Consider the following 24,576-nt stretch of genomic DNA (forward strand, 5'->3'; position numbering starts at 1 on the left):
ATGCCTGTGTGGGCGGCCTCCACCACAGACTACCTGCACCTAGCTAACTCCGGTAAATATGTGGGGGTCCAAGATCCCCTGGTGTATATATATGGGGGTCCAGGACCCCCCGGTATATACGTGGGGGTTCAGGACCCCCATGATGTGGGTGTTTGGGTCCAGCATCCATCTGATGTGCGTGTGGGGTCCAGGACCAACTGGTATGTATGTGGTGGACCAGGATGTCTCTGGCATATCAATAAGGGTCTACGACCCCCCTGATGTATATGTGGGGTCCATGACCCCCTAGGTCTATATATGGAGGACCAGGACCCCTGGTATATATATATATATATGCGGTCCAGGACCCCCTTGGTATATATATATATATATATATATATATATATATATATATATATATATATATATATATATATATATATGTGTGTGTGTGTGTGTGTGTATGTGTGTGTGTGTGTGTGTGTGTGTGTGTGTGTGTGTGTGTGTGGTGTGTGTGTGTATGTGTATGTGTGTGTGTGTGTGTGTGTGTGTGTGTTGTAACCTCGGATTTCGTCATTAATTCGTTCTAAAATATCTGACGAAAACCGAATCAAAGGAAAACTGAAGCAAAATTTCCCGTAAGAAATAATGTAAATCCAATTACTCCATTCCAGACACCCAAAAATATTAACAAAAAATACATTTTGTAGAGAATAACCATAGTTTTTACAAACAGAAAATTATGAGAATTAAAGTAAATGGCTAATAAAATGTATAAATAAACATGTAACATTAAATTAACGTTTATTGAAGACTTGTAAGGGGATGGGAGAGGGAAGAGGAGAGGACTTCAGGTATCAAGGTTTTTTTTTTTTTTTTTTTTTTTTATTCGCCGGTATTCTCCCGGCCCGGGTCTTTTCCAAGTAGTGGTGACCCGGCCTTGGCTCCCTATCTGGGGAGTATCCCGAGACCTAAGTCTCCCATGGGAGGAGATACAAGTACCTCCTCATCTTCGGGACCAAGTGTCCCCAGGCCTAGCCACATTCCCCGCCCTCACGGGGCTCGTAGGGAGAAGCTAGGCCTCTGGTCTGCCATCTACCCCGCCTCGAAGGGGCTCGTTAGTATCAAGGTCTTACGTTGTTAAATTAGACACATGTGCAACTCTTGCGTATCTTGACTCACGAAATCGTAATGACACGATTGCAAAGAAACCATACCCCCGGCCGGGATTGAACCCGCGGTTAGAGAGTCTCAAAACTCCAGCCCGTCGCATTAGCCACTAGACCAGCTAGCCACAATAAGATTCATCCAACTAGGTATATTTCTACACCATAGGAAGGTTAACACAGGCACCTCTGTGACCACAAATGCAAGTTTTTACAGACGAATCTTGAGTCATGTTGACGGCAGTGAAGGGACTTGAGCTAGAGTTCGTCACGGCCACGCTAGCTGGAGATTCGTCTGTAAAAACTTGCATTTGTGGTCACAGTGGTGGCCTATGCTAACCTTCCTATGGTGTAGAAATATACCTAGTTGGATGAATCTTATTGTGGCTAGCTGGTCTAGTGGCTAACGCTACGGGCTGGAGTTTTGAGACTCTATGACCGCGGGTTTAAATCCCGCCCGTGGTATGGTTTGCGTATCTTTATTGAGGAAACGTCGGTTCTTTGAGCCATTCATCTACAATCAAGGTGTTACCTGGGGTTACTTCCCTTCTTTGTGTCTTACTGCCACTGGGACCACCTGGACAGTCACTCGTCAACTGCTGCACAGCAAAATCTGTCCGGAGAAGATTGTTTCTGGCGTCTCTTTAAGATTTGCCTGAAATGGGACAAGTCATTGTCACTGAACCTGTTTCAGACATGGCTTGCAACAGCTTTGTTAGGGTGATATTTGCAACTCACTCCACTTTGCGTACATGTCCTTAATCACTGAAGAAAGCACCTTCTGTCTTTCTTCTCCCCTGAAGCAATTTCCTCAGCTGTGGTCTGTTGGTGTTCCAGCTGAGGTTCTTGCAGTTCTTCAATGGTTCGCTCTTCCCTGTGGTTCTCCACCAACTCAGGGACTTCCCCAGACACATAATACATTCCACAACAGTCATCAGGGTCATCCTCAAACCTTCAATATCACGAACACATTGGATGCTTTGTGTGGCCACTCGATCCCGAGTGACTGAGTGGAAGAGTTTGCTAAGGGCCATTTTCAACTGTACGACAACCGAGCGGATGTACGAGAAATGGGACAAAAATTCGATGAAAAAAGCCGTCGAAAACCGAATCGTATGAAAACTAGGGCATACGAAAACTGAGCTTCCACTGAATATATAACAATACTGCGACTAGCCGGGGATCGAACCCTTAAGTTCGAGTCCTCAGCTAGTCGCAGTGTTACTTATTAAATACCACTCGTTCGTGGTTACAATAATATATATATATATATATATATATATATATATATATATATATATATATATATATATATATATATATATATATATATATATATATATATATATATAAAACGGGGGTCCAACAAACCCTGGTGTACATATGAGGTCCAGGACCCCAGATATACTTATATATGGGGGTCCAGGACCTTGAACTTGACATGGTCAGCACTGTAGTAAGTGACCAGGTAATGAGATCTAGCTCCAGGACCCTCCAGAACCACCCGTACCAATTGGGGGACTATTCTGCCTATTGGTATTAAATATTGTCTTATGTACCTTCCATCGTGTCTTTCAGGGTTCAGTTATTATTATTATTATTATTATTATTATTATTATTATTATTGTTGTTATTATTATTATTATTATTATTATTATTATTATTGTTGTTATTATTATTATTATTATTATTATTATTATTATTATTATTGTTGTTATTATTATTATTATTATTATTATTATTATTATTGTTGTTATTATTATTATTATTATTATTATTATTATTATTATTATTATTATTATTGTTGTTATTATTATTATTATTATTATTATTATTATTATTATTATTATTATTATTATTATTATTATTGTTATTATTATTATTATTATTATTATTATTATTATTATTATTATTATTATTATTGTTGTTATTATTATTATTATTATTATTATTATTATTATTATTATTATTATTATTATTGTTGTTATTATTATTATTATTATTATTATTATTATTATTATTATTATTATTATTATTATTATTATTATTATTATTATAATTTTATTATTATACCACTGTGTATGTATACCACTGAATATGTATACCACTGTGTATGTATACCACTGAATATGTATACCACTGTGTATGTATACCACTGAATATGTATACCACTGTGTATGTATACCACTGAATATATATCCCAGTGTGTATGTATACCACTGAGTATGTATACCACTGTGTATGTATACCACTGAGTATGTATACCACTGTGTATGTATACCACTGAGTATGTATACCACTGAGTATGTATACCACTGAGTATGTATACCACTGTGTATGTATACCACTGTGTATGTATACCACTGAGTATGTATACCACTGAGTATGTATACCACTGTGTATGTATACCACTGTGCATGTATACCACTGTGCATGTATACCACTGTGCATGTATACCAATTCGTATGTATACCACTGAGTATGTATACCACTGTGTATGTATACCACTGAGTATGTATACCACTGTGTATGTATACCACTGAGTATGTATACCACTGTGTATGTATACCACTGAGTATGTATACCACTGTGTATGTATACCACTGTGTATGTATACCACTGTGTATGTATACCACTGTGTATGTATACCACTGTGTATGTATACCACTGTGTATGTATACCACTGTGTATGTATACCACTGAGCATGTATACCACTGTGTATGTATACCACTGAGCATATATACCACTGTGTATGTATACCACTGAGCATGTATACCACTGTGTATGTATACCACTGTGTATGTATACCACTGTGTATGTATACCACTGTGTATGTATACCGCTGTGTATGTATACCACTGTGTATGTATACCACTGTGTATGTATACCGCTGTGTATGTATACCACTGTGTATGTATACCACTGTATATGTATACCACTGTGTATGTATACCACTGTGTATGTATACCACTGTGTATGTATACCGCTGTGTATGTATACCACTGTGTATGTATACCACTGTGTATGTATACCACTGTGTATGTATACCGCTGTGTATGTATACCACTGTGTATGTATACCGCTGTGTATGTATACCGCTGTGTATGTATACCACTGTGTATGTATACCACTGTGTATGTATACCACTGTGTATGTATATCACTGTGTATGTATACCGCTGTGTATGTATACCACTGTGTATGTATACCACTGTGTATGTATACCACTGTGTATGTATACCACTGTGTATGTATACCACTGTGTATGTATACCACTGAGCATGTATACCACTGTGTATGTATACCACTGTGTATGTATACCACTGTGTATGTATACCACTGTGTATGTATACCGCTGTGTATGTATACCACTGTGTATGTATACCACTGTGTATGTATACCACTGTGTATGTATACCGCTGTGTATGTATACCACTGTGTATGTATACCCCTTCTATGTTTTCTATGTATACCACTGTGTATGTATACCACTGTGTATGTATACCACTGTGTATGTATACCACTGTGTATGTATACCACTGTGTATGTATACCGCTGTGTATGTATACCACTGTGTATGTATACCACTGTGTATGTATACCACTGTGTATGTATACCACTGTGTATGTATAACACTGTTCATGTATACCACAGTGTATATATATTTCACGACCTCTTGTATACATGTCAGACAAACACTAACACGTCTCAATATACTTGCAGTTGACCCGTACGAGCTGCTGGGCCCTCGGTCATCACGTCTAGCAGCCCAGGGGTCAGGACAGATACAGTTGTGGCAGTTCCTGCTGGAACTGCTCTCTGACCCCACCAACTCAGGGGTCATCACCTGGGAAGGAACCTCAGGGGAGTTCAAGATCCTGGACCCTGACGAGGTGGCCCGCAGGTGGGGGGAGAGGAAGTCCAAACCTAACATGAACTATGACAAGCTCTCCAGGGCTCTCAGGTGGGTGTTGAGGGCTCTCAGGTGGGTGTTGACTGCTCTCACGTGGGTGTTGAGGGCTCTCACGTGGATGTTGAGGGCTCTCAGGTGGGTGTTGAGGGCTCTCAGGTGGGTGTTGAGGGCTCTCAGGTGGGTGTTGAGTGCTCTCACGTGGGTGTTGAGTGCTCTCACGTGGGTGTTGAGGGCTCTCAGGTGGGTTTTGAGGGCTCTCAGGTGGGTGTTGAGGGCTCTCAGGTGGGTGTTGAGTGCTCTCACGTGGGTGTTGAGTGCTCTCACGTGGGTGTTGAGGGCTCTCAGGTGGGTGTTGAGGGCTCTCAGGTGGGTGTTGAGTGCTCTCACGTGGGTGTTGAGGGCTCTCAGGTGGGTGTTGAGGGCTCTCAGGTGGGTGTTGAGGGCTCTCAGGTGGGTGTTGAGGGCTCTCAGGTGGGTGTTGAGGGCTCTCAGGTGGGTGTTGAGGGCTCTCAGGTGGGTGTTGAGGGCTCTCAGGTGGGTGTTGAGTGCTCTCAGGTGGGTGTTGAGGGCTCTCAGGTGGGTGTTGAGGGCTCTCAGGTGGGTGTTGAGTGCTCTCAGGTGGGTGTTGAGGGCTCTCAGGTGGGTGTTGAGGGCTCTCAGGTGGGTGTTGAGGGCTCTCAGGTGGGTGTTGAGTGCTCTCAGGTGGGTGTTGAGGGCTCTCAGGTGGGTGTTGAGGGCTCTCAGGTGGGTGTTGAGTGCTCTCAGGTGGGTGTTGAGGGTTCTCAGGTGGGTGTTGAGGGCTCTCAGGTGGGTGTTGAGGGCTCTCAGGTGGGTGTTGAGGGCTCTCAGGTGGGTGTTGAGGGTTCTCAGGTGGGTGTTGAGGGTTCTCAGGTGGGTGTTGAGGGTTCTCAGGTGGGTGTTGAGGGCTCTCAGGTGGGTGTTGAGGGCTCTCAGGTGGGTGTTGAGGGCTCTCAGGTGGGTGTTGAGGGTTCTCAGGTGGGTGTTGAGGGCTCTCAGGTGGGTGTTGAGGGCTCTCAGGTGGGTGTTGAGGGCTCTCAGGTGGGTGTTGAGTGCTCTCAGGTGGGTGTTGAGGGCTCTCAGGTGGGTGTTGAGGGCTCTCAGGTGGGTGATGAGTGCTCTCAGGTGGGTGTTGAGGGCTCTCAGGTGGGTGTTGAGGGCTCTCAGGTGGGTGTTGAGGGTTCTCAGGTAGGTGTTGAGGGCTCTCAGGTGGGTGTTGAGGGCTCTCAGGTGGGTGTTGAGGGCTCTCAGGTGGGTGTTGAGGGCTCTCAGGTAGGTGTTGAGGGCTCTCAGGTGGGTGTTGAGGGCTCTCAGGTGGGTGTTGAGGGTTCTCAGGAGGGTGTTGAGGGCTCTCAGGTGGGTGTTGAGGGCTCTCAGGTGGGTGTTGAGAGCTCTCAGGTGGGTGTTGAGGGTTCTCAGGTGGGTGTTGAGGGCTCTCAGGAGGGTGTTGAGGGCTCTCAGGTGGGTGTTGAGGGCTCTCAGGTGGGTGTTGAGGGCTCTCAGGTGGGTGTTGAGGGCTCTCAGGTGGGTGTTGAGGGCTCTCAGGTGGGTGTTGAGGGCTCTCAGGTGGATGTTGAGGGCTCTCAGGTGGGTGTTGAGGGCTCTCAGGTGGGTGTTGAGGGCTCTCAGGTGGGTGTTGAGGGCTCTCAGGTGGGTGTTGAGGGACACCATGTGGGTGTTGAGGGCTCTCAGGTGGGTGTTGAGGGACACCATGTGGGTGTTGAGGGCTCTCAGGTGGGTGTTGAGGGCTCTCAGGTGGGTGTTGAGGGCTCTCAGGTGGGTGTTGAGGGACACCATGTGGGTGTTGAGGGCTCTCAGGTGGGTGTTGAGGGACACCATGTGGGTGTTGAGGGCTCTCAGGTGGGTGTTGAGGGCTCTCAGGTGGGTGTTGAGGGCTCTCAGGTGGGTGTTGAGGGCTCTCAGGTGGGTGTTGAGGGACACCATGTGGGTGTTGAGGGCTCTCAGGTGGGTGTTGAGGGACACCATGTGGGTGTTGAGGGCTCTCAGGTGGGTGTTGAGGGCTCTCAGGTGGGTGTTGAGGGCTCTCAGGTGGGTGTTGAGGGCCACAATGTGGGTGTTGAGGGCTCTCAGGTGGGTGTTGAGTGCTCTCAGGTGGGTGTTGAGGGCTCTCAGGTGGGTGTTGAGTGCTCTCAGGTGGGTGTTGAGGGCTCTCAGGTGGGTGTTGAGGGCTCTCAGGTGGGTGTTGAGGGCTCTCAGGTGGGTGTTGAGGGCTCTCAGGTTGGTGTTGAGGGCTCTCAGGTGGGTGTTGAGGGCTCTCAGGTGGGTGTTGAGGGCTCTCAGGTGGGTGTTGAGGGCTCTCAGGTGGGTGTTGAGGGCTCTCAGGTGGGTGTTGAGGGCTCTCAGGTGGGTGTTGAGGGCTCTCAGGTGGGTGTTGAGGGCTCTCAGGTGGGTGTTGAGGGCTCTCAGGTGGGTGTTGAGGGCTCTCAGGTGGGTGTTGAGGGGTCTCAGGTGGGTGTTGAGGGCTCTCAGGTGGGTGTTGAGGGCTCTCAGGTGGGCGTTGAGGGCTCTCAGGTGGGCGTTGAGGGCTCTCAGGTGGGTGTTGAGGGCTCTCAGGTGGGTGTTGAGGGCTCTCAGGTGGGTGTTGAGGGCTCTCAGGTGGGTGTTGAGGGCTCTCAGGTGAGCGTTGAGGGCTCTCAGGTGGGTGTTGAGGGCTCTCATGTGGGTGTTGAGGGCTCTCAGGTGGGTGTTGAGGGCTCTCAGGTGGGTGTTGAGGGCTCTCAGGTGGGTGTTGAGGGTTCTCAGGTGGGTGTTGAGGGCTCTCAGGTGGGTGTTGAGGGCTCTCAGGTGGGTGTTGAGGGCTCTCAGGTGGGTGTTGAGTGCTCTCAGGTGGGTGTTGAGGGCTCTCAGGTGGGTGTTGAGGGCTCTCAGGTGGGTGTTGAGTGCTCTCAGGTGGGTGTTGAGGGCTCTCAGGTGGGTGTTGAGGGCTCTCAGGTGGGTGTTGAGGGTTCTCAGGTGGGTGTTGAGGGCTCTCAGGTGGGTGTTGAGGGCTCTCAGGTGGGTGTTGAGGGCTCTCAGGTGGGTGTTGAGGGCTCTCAGGTGGGTGTTGAGGGCTCTCAGGTGGGTGTTGAGGGCTCTCAGGTGGGTGTTGAGGGTTCTCAGGTGGGTGTTGAGGGCTCTCAGGTGGGTGTTGAGGGCTCTCAGGTGGGTGTTGAGGGCGCTCAGGTGGGTGTTGAGGGTTCTCAGGTGGGTGTTGAGGGCTCTCAGGTGGGTGTTGAGGGCTCTCAGGTGGGTGTTAAGGGCTCTCAGGTGGGTGTTGAGGGCTCTCAGGTGGGTGTTGAGGGCTCTCAGGTGGGTGTTGAGGGCTCTCAGGTGGGTGTTGAGGGCTCTCAGGTGGATGTTGAGGGCTCTCAGGTGGGTGTTGAGGGCTCTCAGGTGGGTGTTGAGGGCTCTCAGGTGGGTGTTGAGGGCTCTCAGGTGGGTGTTGAGGGACACCATGTGGGTGTTGAGGGCTCTCAGGTGGGTGTTGAGGGACACCATGTGGGTGTTGAGGGCTCTCAGGTGGGTGTTGAGGGCTCTCAGGTGGGTGTTGAGGGCTCTCAGGTGGGTGTTGAGGGACACCATGTGGGTGTTGAGGGCTCTCAGGTGGGTGTTGAGGGACACCATGTGGGTGTTGAGGGCTCTCAGCTGGGTGTTGAGGGCTCTCAGGTGGGTGTTGAGGGCTCTCAGGTGGGTGTTGAGGGCCACAATGTGGGTGTTGAGGGCTCTCAGGTGGGTGTTGAGTGCTCTCAGGTGAGTGTTGAGGGCTCTCAGGTGGGTGTTGAGTGCTCTCAGGTGGGTGTTGAGGGCTCTCAGGTGGGTGTTGAGGACTCTCAGGTGGGTGTTGAGGGCTCTCAGGTGGGTGTTGAGGGCTCTCAGGTGGGTGTTGAGGGCTCTCAGGTGGGTGTTGAGTGCTCTCAGGTGGGTGTTGAGGGCTCTCAGGTGGGTGTTGAGGGCTCTCAGGTGGGTGTTGAGGGTTCTCAGGTGGGTGTTGAGGGCTCTCAGGTGGGTGTTGAGGGCTCTCAGGTGGGTGTTGAGGGCTCTCAGGTGGGTGTTGAGGGCTCTCAGGTGGGTGTTGAGGGCTCTCAGGTGGGTGTTGAGGGCTCTCAGGTGGGTGTTGAGGGTTCTCAGGTGGGTGTTGAGGGCTCTCAGGTGGGTGTTGAGGGCTCTCAGGTGGGTGTTGAGGGCTCTCAGGTGGGTGTTGAGGGTTCTCAGGTGGGTGTTGAGGGCTCTCAGGTGGGTGTTGAGGGCTCTCAGGTGGGTGTTGAGGGCTCTCAGGTGGGTGTTGAGGGCTCTCAGGTGGGTGTTGAGGGCTCTCAGGTGGGTGTTGAGGGCTCTCAGGTGGGTGTTGAGGGCTCTCAGGTGGATTTTGAGGGCTCTCAGGTGGGTATTGACGGCTCTCAGGTGGGTGTTGAGGGCTCTCAGGTGGGTGTTGAGGGCTCTCAGGTAGGTGTTGAGGGACACCATGTGGGTGTTGAGGGCTCTCAGGTGGGTGTTGAGGGACACCATGTGGGTGTTGAGGGCTCTCAGGTGGGTGTTGAGGGCTCTCAGGTGGGTGTTGAGGGCTCTCAGGTGGGTGTTGAGGGACACCATGTGGGTGTTGAGGGCTCTCAGGTGGGTGTTGAGGGACACCATGTGGGTGTTGAGGGCTCTCAGGTGGGTGTTGAGGGCTCTCAGGTGGGTGTTGAGGGCTCTCAGGTGGGAGTTGAGGGCCACAATGTGGGTGTTGAGGGCTCTCAGGTGGGTGTTGAGTGCTCTCAGGTGAGTGTTGAGGGCTCTCAGGTGGGTGTTGAGTGCTCTCAGTTGGGTGTTGAGGGCTCTCAGGTGGGTGTTGAGGGCTCTCAGGTGGGTGTTGAGGGCTCTCAGGTGGGTGTTGAGGGCTCTCAGGTGGGTGTTGAGGGCTCTCAGGTGGGTGTTGAGGGCTCTCAGGTGGGTGTTGAGGGCTCTCAGGTGGGTGTTGAGGGCTCTCAGGTGGGTGTTGAGGGCTCTCAGGTGGGTGTTGAGGGCTCTCAGGTGGGTGTTGAGGGCTCTCAGGTGGGTGTTGAGGGCTCTCAGGTGGGTGTTGAGGGCTCTCAGGTGGGTGTTGAGGGCTCTCAGGTGGGTGTTGAGGGCTCTCAGGTGGGTGTTGAGGGCTCTCAGGTGGGTGTTGATGGCTCTCAGGTGGGTGTTGAGGGCTCTCAGGTGAGCGTTGAGGGCTCTCAGGTGGGTGTTGAGGGCTCTCAGGTGGGTGTTGAGGGCTCTCAGGTGGGTGTTGAGGGCTCTCAGGTGGGTGTTGAGGGCTCTCAGGTGGGTGTTGAGGGCTCTCAGGTGGGTGTTGAGGGCTCTCAGGTGGGTGTTGAGGGGTCTCAGGTGGGCGTTGAGGGCTCTCAGGTGGGTGTTGAGGGCTCTCAGGTGGGTGTTGAGGGCTCTCAGGTGGGTGTTGAGGGCTCTCATGTGGGTGTTGAGGGCTCTCAGGTGGGTGTTGAGGGCTCTCAGGTGGGTGTTGAGGGCTCTCAGGTGGGTGTTGAGGGCTCTCAGGTGGGCGTTGAGGGCTCTCAGGTGGGTGTTGAGGGCTCTCAGGTGGGTGTTGAGGGCTCTCAGGTGGGTGTTGAGGGCTCTCAGGTGGGCGTTGAGGGCTCTCAGGTGGGTGTTGAGGGCTCTCATGTGGTGTTGAGGGCTCTCAGGTGGGTGTTGAGGGCTCTCAGGTGGTTGTTGAGGGCTCTCAGGTGGGTGTTGAGGGCTCTCAGGTGGGTGTTGAGGGCTCTCAGGTGGGTGTTGAGGGCTCTCAGGTGGGTGTTGAGGGCTCTCAGGTGGGCGTTGAGGGCTCTCAGGTGGGTGTTGAGGGTTCTCAGGTGGGTGTTGAGGGCTCTCAGGTGGGTGTTGAAGGCTCTCAGGTGGGTGTTGAGGGCTCTCAGGTGGGTGTTGAGGGCTCTCAGGTGGGTGTTGAAGGCTCTCAGGTGGGTGTTGAGGGCTCTCAGGTGGGTGTTGAGGGCTCTCAGGTGGGTGTTGAGGGCTCTCAGGTGGGTTTTGAGGGTTCTCAGGTGGGTGTTGAGGGCTCTCAGGTGGGTGTTGAGGGCTCTCAGGTGGGTGTTGAGGGCTCTCAGGTGGGTGTTGAGGGTTCTCAGGTGGGTGTTGACGGCTCTCAGGTGGGTGTTGAGGGATCTCAGGTGGGTGTTGAGGGCTCTCAGGTGGGTGTTGAGGGCTCTCAGGTGGGTGTTGAGGGCTCTCAGGTGGGTGTTGAGGGCTCTCAGGTGGGTGTTGAGGGCTCTCAGGTGGGTGTTGAGGGCTCTCAGGTGGGTGTTGAGGGCTCTCAGGTGGGTGTTGAGGGCTCTCAGGTGGGTGTTGAGGGCTCTCAGGTGGGTGTTGAGGGCTCTCAGGTGTGTGTTGAGGGCTCTCAGGTGGGTGTTGAGGGCTCTCAGGTGGGCGTTGAGGGCTCTCAGGTGGGTGTTGAGGGCTCTCAGGTGGGTGTTGAGGGCTCTCAGGTGGGTGTTGAGGGCTCTCAGGTGGGTGTTGAGGGCTCTCAGGCGGGTGTTGAGGGCTCTCAGGTGGGTGTTGAGGGCTCTCAGGTGGGTGTTGAGGGCTCTCAGGTGGGCGTTGAGGGCTCTCAGGTGGGTGTTGAGGGCTCTCATGTGGGTGTTGAGGGCTCTCAGGTTGGTGTTGAGGGCTCTCAGGTGGGTGTTGAGGGCTCTCAGGTGGGTGTTGAGGGCTCTCAGGTGGGTGTTGAGGGCTCTCAGGTGGGTGTTGAGGGCTCTCAGGTGGGTTTTGAGGGCTCTCAGGTGGGCGTTGAGGGCTCTCAGGTGGGTGTTGAGGGCTCTCAGGTGGGTGTTGAGGGCTCTCAGGTGGGTGTTGAGGGCTCTCAGGTGGGTGTTGAGGGCTCTCAGGTGGGTGTTGAGGGCTCTCAGGTGGGCGTTGAGGGCTCTCAGGTGGGTGTTGAGGGCTCTCAGGTGGGTGTTGAGGGCTCTCAGGTGGGTGTTGAGGGCTCTCAGGGGGGCGTTGAGGGCTCTCAGGTGGGTGTTGAGGGCTCTCAGGTGGGTGTTGAGGGCTCTCAGGTGAGTGTTGAGGGCTCTCAGGTGGATGTTGAGGGCTCTCAGGTGGGTGTTGAGGGCTCTCAGGTGGGTGTTGAGGGCTCTCAGGTGGGTGTTGAGGGCTCTCAGGTGGGTGTTGAGGGCTCTCAGGTGGGTGTTGAAGGCTCTCAAATGGGTGTTGAGGGCTCTCAGGTGGGTGTTGAGTGCTCTCAGGTGGGTGTTGAGGGCTCTCAGGTGGGTGTTGAGGACTCTAAGGTGGGTGTTGAGGGCTCTCAGGTGGGTGTTGAGGGCTCTCAGGTGGGTGTTGAGGGTTCTCAGGTGGGTGTTGAGGGCTCTCAGGTGGGTGTTGAAGGCTCTCAGGTGGGTGTTGAGGGCTCTCAGGTGGGTGTTGAGGGCTCTCAGGTGGGTGTTGAAGGCTCTCATGTGGGTGTTGAGGGCTCTCAGGTGGGTGTTGAGGGCTCTCAGGTGGGTGTTGAGGGCTCTCAGGTGGGTGTTGAGGGTTCTCAGGTGGGTGTTGAGGGCTCTCAGGTGGGTGTTGAGGGCTCTCAGGTGTGTGTTGAGGGCTCTCAGGTGGGTGTTGAGGGTTCTCAGGTGGGTGTTGAGGGCTCTCAGGTGGGTGTTGAGGGATCTCAGGTGGGTGTTGAGGGCTCTCAGGTGGGTGTTGAGGGCTCTCAGGTGGGTGTTGATGGCTCTCAGGTGGGTGTTGAGGGCTCTCAGGTGGGTGTTGAGGGCTCTCAGGTGGGTGTTGAGGGCTCTCAGGTGGGTGTTGAGGGCTCTCAGGTGGGTGTTGAGGGCTCTCAGGTGGGTGTTGAGGGCTCTCAGGTGGGTGTTGAGGGACACCATGTGGGTGTTGAGGGCTCTCAGGTGGGTGTTGAGGGACACCATGTGGGTGTTGAGGGCTCTCAGGTGGGTGTTGAGGGCTCTCAGGTGGGTGTTGAGGGCTCTCATGTGGGTGTTGAGGGACACCATGTGGGTGTTGAGGGCTCTCAGGTGGGTGTTGAGGGACACCATGTGGGTGTTGAGGGTTCTCAGGTGGGTGTTGAGGGCTCTCAGGTGGGTGTTGAGGGCCACAATGTGGGTGTTGAGGGCTCTCAGGTGGGTGTTGAGTGCTCTCAGGTGGGTGTTGTGGGCTCTCAGGTGGGTGTTGAGTGCTCTCAGGTGGGTGTTGAGGGCTCTCAGGTGGGTGTTGAGGGCTCTCAGGTGGGTGTTGAGGGCTCTCAGGTGGGTGTTGAGGGCTCTCAGGTGGGTGTTGAGGGCTCTCAGGTGGGTGTTGAGGGCTCTCAGGTGGGTGTTGAGGGCTCTCAGGTGGGTGTTGAGGGCTCTCAGGTGGGTGTTGAGGGCTCTCAGGTGGGTGTTGAGGGCTCTCAGGTGGGTGTTGAGGGCTCTCAGGTGGGTGTTGAGGGCTCTCAGGTGGGTGTTGAGGGCTCTCAGGTGGGTTTTGAGGGCTCTCAGGTGCGTGTTGAGGGCTCTCAGGTGGGTGTTGAGGGCTCTCAGGTGGGCGTTGAGGGCTCTCTGGTGGGTGTTGAGGGCTCTCAGGTGGGTGTTGAGGGCTCTCAGGTGGGTGTTGAAGGCTCTCAGGTGGGTATTGAGGGCTCTCAGGTGGGTGTTGAGGGCTCTCAGGTGGTTGTTGAGGGCTCTCAGGTGGGTGTTGAGGGCTCTCAGGTGGGTGTTGAGGGCTCTCAGGTGGGTGTTGAGGGCTCTCAGGTGGGTGTTGAAGACTCTCATGTGGGTGTTGAGGGCTCTCAGGTGGGTGTTGAGGGCTCTCAGGTGGGTGTTGAGGGCTCTCAGGTGGGTGTTGAGGACTCTCAGGTGGGTGTTGAGGGCTCTCAGGTGGGTGTTGAGGGCTGTCAGGTGGGTGTTGAGGGTTCTCAGGTGGGTGTTGAGGGCTCTCAGGTGGGTGTTGAAGGCTCTCAGGTGGGTGTTGAGGGCTCTCAGGTGGGTGTTGAGGGCTCTCAGGTGGGTGTTGAAGGCTCTTAGGTGGGTGTTGAGGGCTCTCAGGTGGGTGTTTAGGGCTCTCAGGTGGGTGATGAGGGCTCTCAGGTGGGTGTTGATAGTTCTCAGGTGGGTGTTGAGGGCTCTCAGGTGGGTGTTGAAGGCTCTCAGGTGGGTGTTGAGGGCTCTCAGGTGGGTGTTGAGGGCTCTCAGGTGGGTGTTGAGGGCTCTCAGGTGGGTGTTGAGGACTCTCAGGTGGGTGTTGAGGGCTCTCAGGTGGGTGTTGAGGACTCTCAGGTGGGTGTTGAGGGCTCTCAGGTTGGTGTTGAGTGACACCATGTGGGTGTTGAGGGCTCTTAGGTGGGTGTTGAGGGCTCTCAGGTGGGTGTTGAGGGCTCTCAGGTGGGTGTTGAGGGACACCATGTGGGTGTTGAGGGCTCTTAGGTGGGTGTTGAGGGCTCTCAGGTGGGTGTTGAGGGACACCATGTTGGTGTTGAGGGCTCTCAAGTGGGTGTTGAGGGACAACATGTGGGTGTTGAGGGCAATCAGGTGGGTGTTGAGGGACAACATGTGGGTGTTGAGGGCTCTCAGGTGGGTGTTGAGGGACACCATGTGGGTGTTGAGGGCTCTTAGGTGGGTGTTGAGGGCTCTTAGGTGGGTGTTGAGGGACACCATGTGGGTGTTGAGGGCTCTCAGGTGGGTGTTGAGGGACATCATGTGGGTGTTGAGGGCTCTCAGGTGGGTGTTGAGGGACAACTTGTGGGTGTTGAGGGCTCTCAGGTGGGTGTTGAGGGACAACATGTGGGTGTTGAGGGCTCTCAGGTGGGTGTTGAGAGACACCATGTGGGTGTTGAGGTTTCTTAGGTGGGTGTTGAGGGCTCTCAGGTGGGTGTTGAGGGCTCTCAAGTGGGTGTTGAGGGACACCATGTGGGTTTTGAGGGCTCTTAGATGGGTGTTGAGGGACACCATGTGGGTGTTGAGGGCTCTCAGGTGGGTGTTGAGGGACACCATGTGGGTGTTGAGGTCTCTTAGGTGGGTGTTGAGGGCTCTCAGGTGGGTGTTGAGAGCTCTAAGGTGGGTGTTGAGGGACACCATGTGGGTGTTGAGGGCTCTCAGGTGGGTGTTGAGGGCTCTCAGGTGGGTGTTGAGGGCCCTCAGGTGGGTGTTGAGGGACACCATGTGGGTGTTGAGGGCTCTTAGGTGGGTGTTGAGGGCTCTCAGGTGGGTGTTGAGGGCTCTCAGGTGGGTGTTGAGGGACACCATGTGGGTGTTGAGAGCTCTTAGGTGGGTGTTGAGGGCTCTCAGGTGGGTGTTGAGGGACACCATGTGGGTGTTGAGGGCTCTCAGGTGGGTGTTGAGGGACAGAATGTGGGTGTTGAGGGCTCTCAGGTGGGTGTTGAGGGACAACATGTGGGTGTTGAGGGCTCTCAGGTGGGTGTTGAGGGACACCATGTGGGTGTTGAGGGCTCTTAGGTGGGTGTTGAGGGCTCTCAGGTGGGTGTTGAGGGACACCATGTGGGTGTTGAGGGCTCTCAGGTGGGTGTAAAGGGACAACATGTGGGTGTTGAGGGCTCTCAAGTGGGTGTTGAAGAACAACATCTGGATGTTGAGGGCTCTCAGGTGGGTGTTGAGGGACAACATGTGGGTGTTGAGGGCTCTCAGGTGGGTGTTGAGGGACACCATGTGGGTGTTGAGGTCTCTTAGGTTGGTGTTGAGGGCTCTCAGGTGGGTGTTGAGGGCTCTAAGGTGGGTGTTGAGGGACACCATGTGGGTGTTGAGGGCCCTCAGGTGGGTGTTGAGGGACACCATGTGGGTGTTGACAGCTCTTAGGTTGGTGTTGAGTGCTCTCAGGTGGGTGTTGAGGGCTCTTAGGTGGGTGTTGAGGGCCACCATGTGGGTGTTGAGGTCTCTTAGGTGGGTGTTGAGGGCTCTCAGGTGGGTGTTGAGGGCTCTAAGGTGGGTGTTGAGGGACACCATGTGGGTGTTGAGGGCCCTCAGGTGGGTGTTGAGGGACACCATGTGGGTGTTGACAGCTCTTAGGTTGGTGTTGAGTGCTCTCAGGTGGGTGTTGAGGGCTCTTAGGTGGGTGTTGAGTGCCACCATGTGGGTGTTGAGGGCTCTTAGGTGGGTGTTGTGGGCTCTCAGGTGGGTGTTGAGGGCTCTCAGGTGGGTGTTGAGGGCCACCATGCGGGTGTTGAGGGCTCTCAGGTGGGTGTTGAGGGCCACCATGTGGGTGTTGAGGGCTCTTAGGTGGGTGTTGAGGGCTCTCAGGTGGGTGTTGAGGGCTCTCAGGTGGGTGTTGAGGGACACCATGCGGGTTTTGAGGGCTCTCAGGTAGGTGTTGAGGGCCACCATGTGGGTGTTGAGGGCTCTTAGGTGGGTGTTGAGGGCTCTCAGGTGGGTTTTGAGGGACACCATGTGGGTGTTGAGGGCTCTTAGGTGGGTGTTGAGGGCCACCATGTGGGTGTTGAGGGCTCTTAGGTGGGTGTTGAGGGCCACCATGTGGGTGTTGAGGGCTCTTAGGTGGGTGTTGAGGGCCACCATGAGGGTGTTGAGGGCTTTTAGGTGGGTGTTGAGGGCTCTCAAGTGGGTGTTGAGGGCTCTCAGGTGGGTGTTGAGGGACACCATGTGGGTGTTGAGGGCTCTCAGGTGGGTGTTGAGGGCCACCATGTGGGTGTTCAGGGCTCTTAGGTGGGTGTTGAGGGCCACCATGTGGGTGTTGAGGGCTCTTAGGTGGGTGATGAGGGACACCATGTGGGTGAGAGTAAGACACATGTGCAACATCTGGGTATCTTTATTGTAGACGTTTCGCCATCCAGTGGCTTTATCAATACAAATTCCAGGACATAACTTGAAGACAGTAGAACAATGTACAGAAGATGAGGTAATCAGTCCCTCAACCTAGGAGTAGGTGCGAACAGCACCATAGTCGTGGAGATTCTGAAGCAGAAGAAAGAATCCTGGCGCTTATATAGTAACGTCAGGTGAAGCAGACGAGGGCAAATTCACTGGTGGGCGGGATTCAAGTTATGTCCTGGAATTTGTATTGATAAAGCCACTGGATGGCGAAACGTCTACAATAAAGATACCCAGATGTTGCACATGTGTCTTACTCTCATCTTGTCGGTATTATATACCATTCGTACACACCATGTGGGTGTTGAGGGCTCTTAGGTGGGTGTTGAGGGCCACCATGTGGGTGTTGAGGGCCCTCAGGTGGGTGTTGAGGGCTCTCTGCTGGGTGTTGAGGGCTCTCAGGTGGGTGTTGAGGGACACCATGTGGGTGTTGAGGGCTCTCAGGTGGGGGTTGAGGACCACCATGTGGGTGTTGAGGGCTCTCTGGTGGGTGTTGAGGGCTCTCAGGGGGGTGTTAAGGGACACAATGTGGGTGTTGAGGGCTCTCAGGTGGGTGTTGAGGGCTCTCAGGTGGGTGTTGAGGGCTCTCAGGTTGGTGTAGAGGGACACCATGTGGGTGTTGAGGGCTCTCAGGTGGGTGTTGAGAGCTCTCAGGTGGGTGTTGAGGGACACCATCTGGGTGTCCAGGGCTCTCAGGTGGGTGTTGATGGCCACCAGATGGGTGTCCAGGGCTCTCAGGTGGGTGTTGAGGGACACCATGTGGGTGTTGAGGGCTCTTAGCTGGGTGTAGATGGCTCTCAGGTGGGTGTTGAGGGCCCTCAGGTGGGTGTTGAGGGACACTATGTGGGTGTTGAGAGCTCTTAGGTGGATGTTGAGGGCTCTCAGGTGGGTGTTGAGGGCTCTTAGGTGGGTGTTGAGGGCCACCATGTGCGTGTTGAGGGCTCTTATGTGGGTGTTGAGGGCTCTCATGTGGGTGTTGAGGGCTCTCAGGTTGGTGTTGAGGGACACCATGTGGGTGTTGAGGGCTCTCAGGTGGGTGTTGAGGGGCACCATGTGGGTGTTGAGGGCTCTTAGGTGGGTGTTGAGGGCTCTCAGGTGGGTGTTGAGGGACACCACGTGGGTGTTGAGGGCTCTTAGGTGGGTGTTGAGGGCCACCATGTGGGTGTTGAGGGCTCTCAGGTGGGTGTTGAGGGACACCATGTGGGTTTTGAGGGCTCTTAGGTGGGTGTTGAGGGCCACCATGTGGGTGTTGAGGGCTCTCAGGTGGGTGTTGAGGGCTCTCAGGTGGGTGTTGAGGGACACCATGTCGGTGTTGAGGGCTCTCAGGTGCGTGTTGATGACCACCATGTGGGTGTTGAGGGCTCTCAGGTGGGTGTTGAGGGCTCTCAGGTGGGTGTTGAGGGCTCTCAGGTGGGTGTTGAGGGCTCTCAATTGGGTGTTGAGGGCTCTCAGGTGGGTGTAGAGGGACACCATGTGGGTGTTGAGGGCTCTCATGTGGGTGTTGAGAGCTCTCAGGTGGGTGTTGAGGGACACCAGATGGGTGTCCAGGTCTCTCAGGTGGGTGTTGAGGCCTCTCAGGTGGGTTTTGAGAGACACCATGTGGGTTTTGAGGGCTCTCAGGTGGGTGTTGAGGGCTCTCAGGTGGGTGTTGAGGGCTCTCAGGTGGGTGTTCAGGGCCCTCAGGTGGGTGTTGAGGTACACCATGTGGGTGTTGAGGGCTCTCAGGTGGGTGTTGAGGGACACCGTGTGGGTGTTGAGAGCTCTTAGGTGCGTGTTGAGGGCTCTCAGGTGGGTGTTGAGGGCTCTTAAGTGGGTGTTGAGGGCCACCATGTGGGTGTTGAGGGCTCTTAGGTGGGTGTTGAGGGCTCTCAGGTGGGTGTTGAGGGCTCTCAGGTGGGTGTTGAGGGACACCATGTGGGTGTTGAGGGCTCTCAGGTGGGTGTTGAGGGCCACCATGTGGGTGTTGAGGGCTCTTAGGTGGGTGTTGAGGGCTCTCAGGTCGGTGTTGAGGGACACCATGTGGGTGTTGAGGGCTCTTAGGTGGGTGTTGAGGGCCACCATGTGGGTGTTGAGGGCTCTCAGGTGGGTGTTGAGGGACACCATGTGGGTGTTGAGGGCTCTTAGGTGGGTGTTGAGGGCCACCATGTGGGTGTTGAGGGCTCTTAGGTGGGTGTTGAGGGCTCTCAGGTCGGTGTTGAGGGACACCATGTGGGTGTTGAGGGCTCTTAGGTGGGTGTTGAGGGCCACCATGTGGGTGTTGAGGGCTCTCAGGTGGGTGTTGAGGGACACCATGTGGGTGTTGAGGGCTCTTAGGTGGGTGTTGAGGGCCACAATGTGGGTGTTGAGGGCTCTCAGGTGGTTGTTGAGGGCTCTCAGGTGGGTTTTGAGGGCCACCATGTGGGTGTTGAGGGCTCTCAGGTGGGTGTTGAGGACCACCAAGTGGGTGTTGAGGGCTCTCAGGTGGGTGTTGAGGGCTCTCAGGTGGATGTTAAGGGACACCATGTGGGTGTTGAGGGCTCTCAGGTGGGTGTTGAGGGCTCTCAGGTGGGTGTTGAGGGTTCTCAGGTGGGTGTTGAGGGCTCTCAGGTGGGTGTAGAGGGACACCATGTGGGTGTTGAGGGCTCTCAGGTGGGTGTTGAGGGCCACCATGTGGGTGTTGAGGGCTCTTAGGTGGGTGTTGAGGGCTCTCAGGTCGGTGTTGAGGGACACCATGTGGGTGTTGAGGGCTCTTAGGTGGGTGTTGAGGGCCACCATGTGGGTGTTGAGGGCTCTCAGGTGGGTGTTGAGGGACACCATGTGGGTGTTGAGGGCTCTTAGGTGGGTGTTGAGGGCCACAATGTGGGTGTTGAGGGCTCTCAGGTGGTTGTTGAGGGCTCTCAGGTGGGTTTTGAGGGCCACCATGTGGGTGTTGAGGGCTCTCAGGTGGGTGTTGAGGACCACCAAGTGGGTGTTGAGGGCTCTCAGGTGGGTGTTGAGGGCTCTCAGGTGGATGTTAAGGGACACCATGTGGGTGTTGAGGGCTCTCAGGTGGGTGTTGAGGGCTCTCAGGTGGGTGTTGAGGGTTCTCAGGTGGGTGTTGAGGGCTCTCAGGTGGGTGTAGAGGGACACCATGTGGGTGTTGAGGGCTCTCAGGTGGGTGTTGAGGGCTCTCAGGTGGGTGTTGAGGGCTCTCAGGTGGGTGTTGAGGGACACCATCTGGGTGTCCAGGGCTCTCAGGTGGGTGTTGATAGCCACCAGATGGGAGTCCAGGGCTCTCATGTGGGTGTTGAGGGCTCTCAGGTGGGTGTGGAGGGACACCATGTGGGTTTTGAGGGCTCTCAGGTGGGTGTTGAGGGCTCTCTTGTGGGTGTTGAGGGACATCATGTGGGTGTCCAGGGCTCTAAGGAGGGTCTTGAGGGACACCATGTGGGTGTCCAGGGCTCCCAGGTGGGTGTTGAGGGACACCTTGTGGGTGTCCAGGGCTCTCAGGTGGGTGTTGAGGGACACCATGTGGGTGTCCAGGGCTCTCATGTGGGTGTTGAGGAACACCATGTGGGTGTCCTGGGCTCTCAGGTGGGTGTTGAGGGACACCAAGTGGGTGTCCAAGGCTCCCAGGTGGGTGTTGAGGGACACCATGTGGGTGTCCTGGGCTCTCAGGTGAGTGTTGAGGGACACCATGTGGGAGTCCAGGGCTCCCAGGTGGGTGTTGAGGGACACCAGGTGGGTGTCCAGGGCTCTCAGGTTGGTGTTGAGGGACACCAGGTGGGTGTCCAGGGCTCTCTGGTCGGTGTTGAGGGACACCAGGTGGGTGTCCAGGGCTCTCTGGTCTGTGTTGAGGGACACCAGGTGGGTGTTGATGGTCAACATGTGGGTGTCAAGGGGTCTCAAGTGGGTGTCCAGGGCTCTCAGGAGGGTGTCCACGGCTCTCAGGGAGGTGTTGAGTGCTACCAGGTGGGTGTTGATGGTCAACATGTGAGTGTCAAGGGGTCTCAAGTGGGTGTCCAGGGCTCTCAGGTGGGTGCCACGGCTCTCAGGGAGGTGTTGAGGCTACCAGGTGGGTGTTGCTGGCTACCATCTGGGTGACCAGGCCTCTAAGGGGGGTGTTGAGGGCCACCAGGTGGGTGTTGATGGCCAACATGTGGGTGTCCAGCGCTTTGAGGTGGGTGACCTTGTAGTATAGTGGTTGTTCAGTGTCATCATGTGGGTGACTATGCAGTTTAGTGGTAAACGTCATCATATAAGAACATAAGAACGAAGGAACACTGCAGCAGGCCTACTGGCCCATGCGAGGCAGGTCCAAGTCTCCTACCGGCTTAAGCCAATGCACCCAACCTAGTCAGGTCAGGTCACATTGACTTAAGGGAGGAACACGGCAACCGACCTGGTAGCACAAGCTAGTCAGGTCTAACTCACACCCACCCACATCCACTCATGTATTTATCCAACCTATTGTTAAAGCTACACAACGTTCTGGCCTCTATAACGGTACTTGGGAGTTTGTTCCACTCATCCACAACTCTATTACCAAACCAGTACTTTCCTATATCCTTCCTGAATCTGAATTTTTCCAACTTAAAACCATTGCTGCGAGTCCTGTCTAGGCTAGATATTTTCAGCACACTATTTACATCCCCTTTATTTATTCCTGTCTTCCATTTATACACCTCAATCATATCCCCCCTAATTCTACGTCTTTCTAGAGAGTGCAGATTCAGGGCCTCAGTCTATCCTCATAGTGCAGATTCAGGGCCTCAGTCTATCCTCATAGTGCAGATTCAGGGCCTCAGTCTATCCTTATAGTGAAGATTCAGGCCCTCAGTCTATCCTCATAGTGAAGATTCAGGGCCTCAGTCTATCCTCATAGTGAAGATTCAGGGCCTCAGTCTATCCTCATAGTGCAGATTCAGGGCCTCAGTCTATCCTCATAGTGCAGATTCAGGGCCTCAGTCTATCCTCATAGTGCAGATTCAGGGCCTCAGTCTATCCTCATAGTGCAGATTCAGGGCCTCAGTCTATCCTCATAGGGAAGGTTTCTGATACATGGGATCAACTTTGTCATCCTCCTTTGTACATTTTCCAGAGAATTTATATCCATTCTGTAATACGGTGACCAAAACTGTGCAGCATAATCTAAATGAGGCCTAACCAAGGATGTATAGAGTTGAAGAACAACCTGAGGACTCCTATTATTTATGCTTCTTGATATGAAGCCAAGGATTCTATTAGCTTTATTGCGAACACTTATGCACTGTTGTCTTGGTTTCAGATTACTGCTAACCAGAACTCCTAAATCTTTTTCGCAATCTGTAATATTAAGATCTACATTATTTAGTTTATATGTGGCATGGTTATTGTCCTGTCCAACATTTAGAACTTTGCATTTGTCTATATTAAACTGCATCTGCCACTTCTCCGACCACTGCATCAGTCTATTCAAATCTTCCTGGAGTGCTCTAATGTCCTCGTCAGAATGAATTCGACGGCCTATTTTGGTGTCATCAGCAAACTTGCTGATGTCGCTCTTTATGCCCTCATCTATGTCGTTTATGTAGATTGTGAACAGCAGGGGGCCCAACACTGACCCCTGTGGAACACCGCTCGTGACGCTTCCCCACTCTGATTTCTCCCCATTTATGCAAACTCTCTGCTGCCTATTTGTCAACCATGCCTCTATCCAGGAAAAAATTTCTCCTCCTATTCCATGTGCTTTAATTTTCCTCAATAGTCTCTGATGTGGGACCCTGTCAAAAGCCTTACTGAAGTCCATATACACAATATCATATTCATTACCATGATCTACCTCCTCAAACACCTTAGTGAAAACAGTTAATAAATTCGTAAGACAGGAACGCCCCTTTGTAAAACCATGTTGAGATTCGTTGATTAATTTATGCTTTTCAAGGTGGCTACGAACTGCCTCGGCAATTATTGATTCCATAAATTTTCCCACTATGGAGGTTAGGCTTATTGGTCTATAGTTGGAAGCTAAGGACCTGTCACCTACCTTGTAAATAGGTATCACATTTGCCATTTTCCACTTATCAGGCACTATGCCAGTTTGTAGTGATATGTTAAAAAGATTAGCCAAAGGTATGCTAAGTTCCTCTTTACATTCCTTTAACACCCTTGCTAACAGTTCATCAGGACCTGGGGATTTGTTAGGTTTTAGTTTCTCTATTTGTCTGAGGACCATGTCACTAGTTACTACTATCGTACATAGTTTATTATCATCCTGTTCTACGTAATCTATTATTTCAGGAATATCGCTAGTATTTTCCTGGGTGAAAACTGAGAGGAAGTAGGTGTTGAGAATTTCACACATATCCTTATCACTGTCAGTGATCTGACCAGAGTTACTCTTAAGTGGGCCAATCTTGTCCCTAATCTTACTTCTGTATACCTGAAAGAACCCTTTTGGGTTAGTCTTTGAATCCCTTGCGACCTTAGCCTCATAATCTCTTTTTGCTTTTCTTATTCCTTTCTTTATTTCTCTCTTTAATTGAATATATTGATTTCTTAACTGCCCATCCCCTCTTTTGATACGCCTATATATGCCTCTCTTTTGACCAATGAGATGTTTTAATCTATTGTTCATCCATTTGGGATCATTTTTGTTATATCTAATTTCCCTACTTGGAACAAAAGTTGTCTGGGCAGCTAGAACTATGCTCTGAAAAACGTCACATTGGCAACCAAGATCACCTACCTGACCCATAGTCAGGACAGCCCAATTTAGCCCACCCAGGTAATTTTTCAGTCCCATGAAGTCGGCCTAACGGAAGTCTGGGACAGAGACTTGATTGCAGTTATCTGGGTAATTCCAGGATATATTGACACTAAGTGATTTATGATCACTTTCCCCAAGCTGATCATTAACCTCAAGATTATTAATTAGTGAATCTTTGTTGGCAAGAACCAAGTCAAGCAGATTGTTTGCTCTAGTTGGTTCTGTCACAACTTTTCTAAAAAGCAATCCTGAACTGTATCAAGAAAGTCACTAGACTCAAGATTTCCTGTCATATTGTTCCAATCAATTTGTCTAAAGTTAAAATCTCCCATTATCACAACATTTTCATATCTAGATACCTTATGAATTTCGTCCCATAACAGCTTACTGCCCTGCCTGTCAAGGTTTGGGGTCCTATATATCACACCCAAAATTAATTTGTCACGTCCCTCGAGAAACTGTAGCCAAACAGATTCTGTGTCTGATGTTTCTAATGTTATATCTTGTCTAACACAACAATTTAAATTTTCTCTGACATACATCGCCACTCCACCACCCTTCCTGTTGACCCTGTCAGTGTGGAATAGTTTATAACTCTGTATGTTGCATTCAGAAGGCATTTCTCTATCTTTCATGTTGAACCAGATCTCTGTTATACCAATAATATCTATATTACCTACACTTGCAAGTAATTTTAGCTCATCTATCTTATTTCTTAGACTCCTACTATTTGTATAGTAAACCTTAAGGGAGCTAGTCACTCGTTGCTCTCTACTATCTCCCTTTGTTTGTTGATCAATTGATTTGCCATTACTAGCAACTTTATTTTGAATATTGTCTTTTAAACATATCCCTGAGGTATCCCGGTAATAACTGCTGTTTTTAACCCTAATGCTGCAGCCTGATTGTTTCCCACAAACACCCATACCTCTATAATCTATCAGCTTAAATTCCTAGACAAGTCATCAATTACCCCGTCAATTGAATTGGCTAATGCAACCACTC

General features: G+C 52.4%; 1 protein-coding gene across 1 annotated transcript in view; it reads left to right on the forward strand.

The window, feature by feature from the left end:
• Positions 1 to 24,576, forward strand: part of LOC138851647 (transcriptional regulator Erg-like) — a 27,184-nt gene continuing 2,608 nt past the window's right edge. Inside the window, exons 1-2 of the mRNA XM_070080979.1 lie at positions 1 to 52; positions 4,869 to 5,109. Coding sequence (XP_069937080.1) covers positions 1 to 52; positions 4,869 to 5,109 — 293 coding nt within the window. The remainder of the gene's footprint in view (positions 53 to 4,868; positions 5,110 to 24,576) is intronic.

Source organism: Cherax quadricarinatus, unplaced genomic scaffold (genome assembly GCF_038502225.1).
Source record: "Cherax quadricarinatus isolate ZL_2023a unplaced genomic scaffold, ASM3850222v1 Contig1394, whole genome shotgun sequence".
Classification (NCBI taxonomy): Eukaryota; Metazoa; Arthropoda; class Malacostraca; order Decapoda; family Parastacidae; genus Cherax; species Cherax quadricarinatus.